At 43.4% G+C, this 9,240-nt stretch overlaps 1 protein-coding gene across 1 annotated transcript; it reads left to right on the top strand.

Moving 5' to 3' along the window:
• The first annotated feature begins 800 nt into the window (after positions 1-800).
• Positions 801-4,159, top strand: LOC104608765 (transcription factor bHLH94-like). Its single transcript, XM_010274851.3, has 3 exons — positions 801-1,538; positions 2,626-3,036; positions 3,859-4,159. The coding sequence occupies exons 1-3, from the start codon at positions 1,101-1,103 to the stop codon at positions 3,955-3,957; spliced, it is 948 nt and encodes a 315-aa protein (XP_010273153.1). The 5' UTR covers positions 801-1,100; the 3' UTR covers positions 3,958-4,159.
• The last annotated feature ends 5,081 nt before the right edge of the window (positions 4,160-9,240 follow it).

Raw genomic sequence — 9,240 nt, 5'->3', positions numbered from 1 at the left:
ATGGTGACTTGACACCGACCATGTTGTTGTTGCAGTTTTCATAGAAGCATGAAATGATGTAGACTGTAGTAGATTATTATTAGTTTTATGTTAAGGGAACTGGGTTTTGGTTTAGAGATTGATAACTAGTTAGTTGGGTCGGGATCAGATGTAACTAATATTGTAATGGGTTGGCCTCAATTCATGAGCGATGTTGAAGCTTTGATCTCTCTCTCTCTCTCAATGAAATTGTATTCTGATATTCTCTCTAGCTAATTACTTATTTTAATTCTGGTTATGTATTGGATGGGTAAGGGTTGTTTTTGTTGGGACATGGGTAATTAAGTTTCTGTGCTTGAAAACATGAATGAATGACTAAACCAACACACCGCTAATTAATAAGGATGCAGAGAATGTAATCAAATCAAACAGTTGGATTCATCTAACAGGTATGACCCTTGGGTAGAGATAGTAATGTGTGGAGATGGTTGTCTAACTGTTATTGGATAAAAATCAACTTCTATGAATTGCAGATACATGGTATATTTTCTCTTTTAATTATTTATATTTGTGAGAATCCAGGGTACGTGGGACAGTGATTTCTTGCCAGCCCAAGAAATGATTTAATTGTGAAGAGTAGCTTTTACCAGCTTGTTTTCTTGTTTTTATGCATATTTCTATATAGATTTTGGGTCCCCACCTTCAAGTCCAGAGACTGTCTCAGTGTTGACAGGATCTATGAAATTGGGAAACCAAAACCCAAAAGGGTGATGGGAGCCTCTTCTTTTTTTTTTTTTCCTCACTTTTTGAAGCAGAAAAGCACAATTCCTTTTACTGGCCCTCTCACGTGCACCCTCTATCATCTCTCTCTCTCTCTCTCTCTCTCTCTCTCTCTCTCTCATCCTACCCTAACACTCTAACCTTTCTCTCCTCTTCTCACTTCTTATCAATCTTCATATCTCCTCATCACTCCCCACTTCATTCATACCTCTCTCTCCGTTACCCATGAAAAGTTGGTTTTCTATTAAATTTCTGTAGTCTCTTTCAAGATCATTAGTCAAGAGAGAGTTATTTGAAGTGTGTGATTAATTAGTAGAGTGAGTGAGAGCTATTTGAAGGCAATGGCACTAGAGGCACTTTCATCCAATGATCTCTCCAACTTCATCACCTATGACGCCTTATGTTCTGCTCAGCACTACAGCCATGCTCCTCCTTTAGATACAAGTTCGGTCGACGACAAAATCATCTCTGACGGGGTCAATAAGAGCCTGCATTTCGGTCGTTTCCGACCACCGGAACTCCACCCCACTTCCGAGGAGTCTTCTCCCATGATTCGCCGGAACCTCCTGGCATTAGAAACCGCCGACGGAAGGCCGAATTCAGCCACAACTACACAGGGCCGAAAGAAGAGAAGAAGAAGGCCGAAGGTTTGCAAGAATAAAGAAGAAGCAGAGACACAAAGGATGACACACATCGCTGTTGAACGAAACCGCCGGAAACAGATGAACGAGCACCTTGCTGTTCTACGCTCTTTGATGCCAGAGTCCTACATACAAAGGGTATCGCATCCTTAGTCCTTCTCATATTCTCTCTCTCTCTCCGTTGAATTATGTTCTCCGGTATATATTCTAGTTTCATTTTATTAATTTTCTCTCTTTTTCTTTTCTACCAAGTTTAATTTTCATCTGATGACCACCTAATGCTAATCTTGTCTGTCCTTTGAGTTTTGAGCCTATGAGGGGCTTATCCTGTACATGAATGGATGAAAATCAATATTATAATACATCCCTTTCCATTTTCAGGTTAATATTAATAATTAAAAATGTGAAATGTCTCATGCAGTCATGACATTGTGTGATGAGTTTTTCCATTGTATATTGAACGAGTGCATGCATGATGGTTGTTGGGGCAGCAGTTCAGGAGTCTTGGTAAGAAGAGAAAGTATTGGAGAAACGGAATTCAGAAATTGAGCTTTGGATTTGGAATCCCAACCTGGAAGTTTGGGCCTTTTTTGATTGTTGCTCATGATCAGTAGCTAGCTAGACTGAAAATGTGTACCAATTACTTTGTGGGTTTGTGTCCTCATTTTCAAGTGATCCAACATAATTACATGACGGTATTGTATATATATAATGTATCAGTTGATTAGACTATAAAATCATATATGTTAGACACAGTTTATTATATTTAATAATAACTGGTACCTCAAGCTTGGAATATATATGCATTACAACTACAGAACTAGGTAGTAGAATTAGTAAAATATATATATATACTTCAGTCGTGGTCAAGTATATCTACTCAATCTCTTCAGTGGGTTATTTTTTTAATGTGTTTCACTTACTCATTTATCCTTGTGCTGACTGACTGCTTCTGAACTAATGAGAAAGGGGACTGATGAAAATTTTCTTTTCAGTTCCTTTACCATTTCTTTAATCAGCTTTACATTTGATTTGGTACAGTCTTATTGAAATAAGACATTGCAGACGTTCATAAATAAATAGTATATAGGGTTAACAGGTTTTTTTAACAAATTAAAAGGGTCATTAATTAGGGAACTTTTTTATAATGATCAGTATCAAGACCGTAAACTCTGAGAAGAAGAAAGGAATCTCTTAGCTTATTGTAAATTGGGTTTTGGTGTAGGGTGACCAAGCTTCCATAGTGGGTGGCGCTATAGAGTTTGTGAAGGAGCTTGAGCAACTCCTACAGTTCCTTGAAGTCCAAAAGCGCCTACTGCAACAAAAAGGACCCCTGAAAAGCAGCAGCAGCAACAACAGCATCAACTTTTTCCCACCTCCCTTCTCGCAGTTCTTCACCTACCCTCAGTACTCTTGGTGCCAAGCGCCAAGAGAGTACCCACAAGAGAACAGATCGTCTGTCGCGGATATCGAGGTTACATTGATTGAGACCCACGCCAACCTCCGAGTCCTCACGCAGCGCAGACCCAGGCAGCTCTTAAAAATGGTCCTCGGGTTCCAGACTCTCCGCCTCACTATCCTTCACCTCAATGTCTCCACCTTAGATTCCTTTGTTCTCTATTCCTTCAGCGTCAAGGTATGTATATATATGATGAGTGTGCATGATGATGTCTGCATTTGTTCATGTATTTGCAGAATTTATGTCTATATATATTCACCATCTGGAGATGCCATAGAGACTTGATCAGAGCAATTTGCAATAGTTTGGGTTTTAGTGTAGGAAATTTCCAAACACAGAGAGGAACCAGAGTACCATTGAAGTGGTTGAGGCTTATAGCATCCACCAAAAGATAGAAAAATTAGCCTGGATAGGTAGGAGTAAGAGATTAGAGAGAGGATTCATTAATTAAATACCCAATCTGAATTGGGAATGTTAGAGAATAAAACTTATCCGGGGACTTCACCTAATGGCTTAAGCTTTTAGGTTGATCAGTTCTTTGAGATGGTATTAGAGTTCGTGTTTGTTCACACTTTTGCGTGAGGAATTAGGCATGTTAAAAGAATAGAAACCTATTCAGAGACCTCACCTAATATTGATTAAGTATTTATGTTTAAGGTGTTAGATAATAAACTAGGATGGAATCATGGAATAGAAATAGTGAGAGAGAGAGAGAGAGAAAGAACTAATGGCCTCAGTAGTGACTAGCGAGTAGTAACAGATCCAAAGAAGGAGCTCTTGTCAGTTTATACGTGTGGTAGTTTACCAATCTCCATCATCCTGGTAGAAAAAGAAGGTGACAGGGTAGATGATGTTGATACATCAAAAGAGATGTTTCAACCTCTTTTACAACATTTTTCATCTTCTGGCAGTGATCCTCCTTTATGGCAACACCCTAAATTTGGATGGGTTTGGCTTTTGGGCGCCTAGAATTCTGATTAATGAACATTCTCATTGCAGGTGGAGGAAGGATGCCACCTGACATCAGTAGACGACATAGCCAGCGCTGTGCACCACATGCTCAGAATGATTAACGACGAAGCTGCTCTAGCCTGCTGAGAGAGAGAGAGAGAGAGCAAAATCAAACACACCACGATACGTACCCTTGGAACTGAAGCATAATCACGAAAATGCCTCCCCTTTTCTTGTTCAAAATTCCCCAGAAGTTGACCAAGTGTTGAATTAATTACTAGTTTTCATTCGTCTTGTATGTAGCAAATCGATCGATGGTCATATATATATAGTTGTGTTTGATTGTTAATACCTCTTTTTCTACTATTTAAGATCGAAATTACACGAATGAGCAACTAGACTAAGTCGACAGCAAATTAAAGATCAATTACCAGGGCAAACTCTAGTGCTGAAATTTAATTTTCTATATTCCTCACACCCGTTAGATTCAATGTTTTTAATTTTCCTGTAAAAAAGCATAGGAAGATCCCAAATTGCTATTTGAAACAATTAATTGTAATCGAGAAATAATAAGTAATTATGTTATTGATTTTAAGAACATTGATGATGACATTGAGACAAGAATAAATGAAGTCATCATTCACAGAAGGTTACTTTTCTTGCAGTAAATGAGAAAAAGAAGAATTTGAGTATTGCAACATAATTAGAAGCTATTAATGGAGAGGAAGAGGATAAACCTGGTGTTTTTCTTAACTTAGAAAGGAATTAATGTAATTATTTTTACAATTAGAAATTAAAGTTGAATAGTGAGAACTGTATGAAAGTATTGCAATAAGATGTGAATGGTAGAGGACCAGACCAACCTATTCGCCGGCATCTGACTTGAAAATTAGAGAGTAAGACCATTTTCCTACAATTAGCACTCACTTTATAGAAGATGTTTGTTTTTCATAGCCTTTCTTACAAGCAGCCATGCACCAGGGAAAATCTATTTCCAAGAAATGATTTGTTTTCCTTGTTTATCTACAATCTAAACAGAGCATCTTTGCCTTATTCCAAATTGTTGCTGTTAAGGATGGGGCCAAGGGCAACAAGATAACTTCGCTTCTGGCCAAGGCTAATGAGTCCAACCTAAGAGTAAGAGGAGAGCATACGTCAGAGGCCCTAGGTGTTATTCCAGGGGTGGAGACTCCAACGGTCAAGTTATCCAAGTGCTTAAGAGGGGTTGGACCAGGCTTAAGACGAGGACTTGGACTTAGACAATGTCACTCGAGAGCAGGAAAGCTAGGGAGCAAGAATAAGCAAGATGGATTTACCTTAAGCTAGGCACCCCCTTTTATGCTTGACCTTGCCATGGAGTGGTTAGGGGCAATTAGACTTGAATGGCTAGAATCTAATCCCGATGCCACATGGCACAATCCAGGGCCTTTCCATATGCGCCTATATTACTTGCCCCCCACTCTTGAGGCCGTAGTGGTCGAGGTCGACTGGTGTATTGAACGGAGACATTCGCTTCGACTGAAGAGAGTATTACAATGCTTCTCGGATGGCGCATTGGGAAAAAGCCTTAGCTTGGTCGAAGAGAGCGTTATACAGAGGCGTGGAGGCATCGGCCACAGCTTGCTGAGAGCTCCACTTGGTCATCTTGTGGCAACTGTTTCCTTGTTGACTTTGCCTCTTTAGAGAATCATTGTGGGCCGAGAGTGCAGGACCATACCTGACATGGGTGTGAGGCATCCACGCCCGTTGGTCATGCCCTGAATGGGTGTCATCGTGGATCTGTGTGCGGGAGGGGCACCGATGTCGATCGAGCATGGCCATGTGCAAGACGGGTGATGGGTCGCCCGATTTGGGTCGCTCTTGACTTGGAGTCGGCAGGCAGATCTGCTAGTCTCTTCGGCGTCGCTTTGCATTCCTGAGGTCGATGCCACGTGGCAAGCGTCGGTTCGGGCTATTAGGTCGGCAGCTTTGCGGTCATTGGATTGAAGTGATCTGAGTCGTATTTCTTTAAATAGGGTCGTTGGTTGAGGCAACTCCATTCCATTTGCTTGCTTCTTATTGTATTTCAACAAATCTCAGCCACTAACCAGCCAATCCCTTAGTCTTCTTACTCAAACTCAGCTCTTTAGGTAAAGGACTTCTCTTGGAACCATGTCATACTCAGATTTTGGTCCTAAGTGTTACGATCTTCCTGACTTAACTAACACCAACGCTCCTTTTTCCACCTCGTCTAGTAGTGAGGATACTGGCAGTGAATCCGAGAACTCCCTCGGGCACCTAGAGTCCAGGTACTGAGGGAGAGAATCACCCCTGGAGGTGTCGAGTGTGACCGGCGGGGCAGGGAGTCTCCCAATGAAAGTACTGTCTTTACGAGGCCAAGGGAAGACATCATAGGGAATGCCTTAGCGCATCCTGAAGTGGTTGAGTCGAAGGAAGCTAAGGATCCGACTCCTGAGGAACTAGCCGAGACTGAAGGCCGAGGTGTGACGTTGATGTGTCATTCGCCCTTTGACCTAGTCAATGAGCTAAGTAAGGAGCAAGTGAAGGCTCTTGCTGAGATGTACCATATTCCCAGGGGTTATAGGATTAGAATCCCTAGCGTCAATGATAGGTCAAGGTGGCCAGCCGAGGGGGAGGAGTGTTTGCCCGAGCACTACCTCCACTTTGGCCTCCAATTCCCTATTTCTCTGCTTTTCTTTGAGTTCCTTAACTATTACAATATCTCCCTAAGTCAATTAGCTTCGAACGTCGTTAGGACCATTATAGTCGTGCTGGTGATGGCCTGCCTCTGAGGTGTGTACGTTACTGTGAACATCTTTCGAGGTATGTTCTCCTTGAGAAAGCATCCAGTTGGGGTAGGCTTGTGGTACTTCTAGGGCCGACGGGGAAGAGTAGTGGACAACCCGTTATTATTTGTCCACAACTAGAAGTAGTATTTCTTCGTGTCTTGTCCGGAGGTATGGCCCTTTCGATCTGACTGAGGGAGGCTAGATATCTTGGCCGAGAAGATAAGGCCATATAATAATGATGAGGAGTCGGACGTGATGACCCGGATTCGGTTTACGGGGACAATTCGCACCTAGCCCTTGGTAGAGGAGGAAGCTTTGGTGTGGGCTGGTCTCAGCCCCGCCCGCCTCGATATGGGCACTCTTGTCGTTGGCTATTTACGTTGTCTTCCTTCTTCATTTTGTCACTATTGTAACATGTTTCATGTTGTACTTCAAAGATGGATGGTGGCATCAAGGAGCGCATCATGCAGATGGCGAAGTCCACCAAGAGAGACTCGGGCGAGAGGCCATCGAAAAGGCCCGCCCCAAAGGAATCGCCTCGGAAAAAGGCTCCCGCTAAGGTCGAGAGGAGAAGGGAGGCTACACCCAAGAGACCTATTGAGGTCCCCGAACTTCCGAGGGGGAAGCGGTTGGTGGTGAAAGACCACTAAGCCCAGGGCATTGCTAGGGCCTCTCAGTAGTCCGAGCCCTACTCTTCTAACCTCTGCAACATGTCATTAGCGGCTCGTAAAATCTTCCACCCTAGCTAGAGTGTCCAGGAGGGCAACACCCATAGCACCCTGAGGGTCAGCCGAGCTCTAGTGACCAGGATACTCCCGGTAGGAGATAGGTAGTCCTAAACCCAAGTGACCATCCAAGTGGCAAAGGACACCTTGCTGGATCGGCTGGCTGAGGTAAAGCTTCTTCTCTTTATACTTAGTCAATTTGTTCTTTGCTTTGCTTTTTCAACTGACGATCACTTGTTCTTTGCAAACGTCTTCCACTACTGTCAGCCTATGCGACAAAGTGGAGGTCCTTCTTCAACAGCTTAGGACCTCCCAAGAGAAGATCGACCAACTGAAGCATCAGATGGTCGAGGCGCAGACCCCCACTGAGAGGTATTTGTTATGGCGGCTCATGAGGAGTGTGACCGTCAGAATGAGCTGGAGACCGAAGTCTCGATGAAGAGGGAGCAGCTAAGGGTTGCTCGAGCTTCCTTGAACGAGTTCAAGAAGAAGCTTAAGGAGGCCGAGAGGAAAGAATAGGAGGCCTCAACTCGAGCCGTCGAGGAATGGAAGACCACCGAGGCCTATAAGGACGAGATGGCCAAATTCGGTGTCACTTCATACTTGGAGGGCATCAAAGACACAAAGGCCAAAGTGCTAGCGCTTCAGCCAGATTTTGACGTCAGCCTATTGGGGATCCCATCTATGAATGACCTGGCGACCGAGGCGGTGGGCCAGCCGAGGCGATGCAGCCATCCAAAGGCTATGTCAAACACATGCAACCTGAGCTAGCTGACAAGCACATGGAAACATTTTTTTCTATCCTCCCAGTACAGCTCTAAGTTCTTTTTGCTTGTTGATTTTTTGTTAGGAAACCGGCCTCCCCCATCCGAGGTCGATTTTTTGTAAAGCATAGTGCAAAGGATTTAATGAAATGAATTAATGAAAATAGTCTAAGTTTTTAGCAAACTTTGTGCCTTGCCTTCTCTCTTCCTTTTTTTCTTTTTTCTTTGTTTTTTCTTTCTTGCTGTGCCAGGGGCTGATGCCCCCCATTCAATAGGACACAAGTTGCAAAAAAGGTTGCCATCTTTTACTTAGCTACTTGCTTAGGACTTCAGGTTAAGGAAGTTAGGCTAAGGCTGAGCTTCGCCACCGAGGACTCGGGGCCTCTTTCTTTAGCGAGAAGGAAAGGGAGGTGATTGCTCTACCCCACCTGCCTTAGCCTTCCTTAGGGACTTAGCAAATGGACTCAAACACAGTCGGGGTCTAATAAGTGGTGCCCAGCCGAGGTTGCGGAGTGCCTTTGCCTTAGTGAAGTAGCGTTGCTCATTTTAGCATGTTTGTTTGCCTTAGTTTGTATTAGGTAGTGGACCGGTGTCGTGGGTCAATACTGTGGTGAGGTGTCAAAAGTTCTTTGCCTTAGCTAAAAGCCGAGTAGGCCTACGACTCTTCAAGAGTTGTGTGCCTTGGTCGTCATCCAGTCTGAGCGTATAACCTTGGTGAAGGTTGTGTGCTACAGCTAGTTGTGTGGCCGAGGGGTCTTGGCAATCAGATGGAGTAAGAACGTTTACACTAAAGATTTGAGTCGAGGTGGGAGGAACTTTGCACATTTCATTGGTAAAGCTTTCATAAATGAGATTACATCATTGGTAGTACATTTAGAGGTTCTTGAAGTTCCATGTACGAGGTACCAGTCTTCCACTCAAGTACTCCACCTACCTGATTCTATAGGGTCCTCCCCAGTTAGGGCCAAGTTTTCCAATGCCAAGCTCGAGCACCATGACTTTTCTAAGGACAAGGTCACCTTCTTGAAAGTAGCGCTCTCTCACTTGGGAGTTGTAGTATTTGGCAACCCTTTGTTGATAGGCCACAGCCCTAACCTGAGCCTACTCTCAGACGCCTTCCAACAAATACAGACTATTTCTCAACTCTTCATC

The sequence above is a fragment of the Nelumbo nucifera genome, chromosome 6 (assembly GCF_055504915.1).
Source record: "Nelumbo nucifera cultivar China Antique chromosome 6, China Antique-T2T, whole genome shotgun sequence".
NCBI lineage: Eukaryota > Viridiplantae > Streptophyta > Magnoliopsida > Proteales > Nelumbonaceae > Nelumbo > Nelumbo nucifera.
Note: the sequence above shows the minus strand (reverse complement) of the source record. Positions and strands in the feature narration are given on the sequence as shown.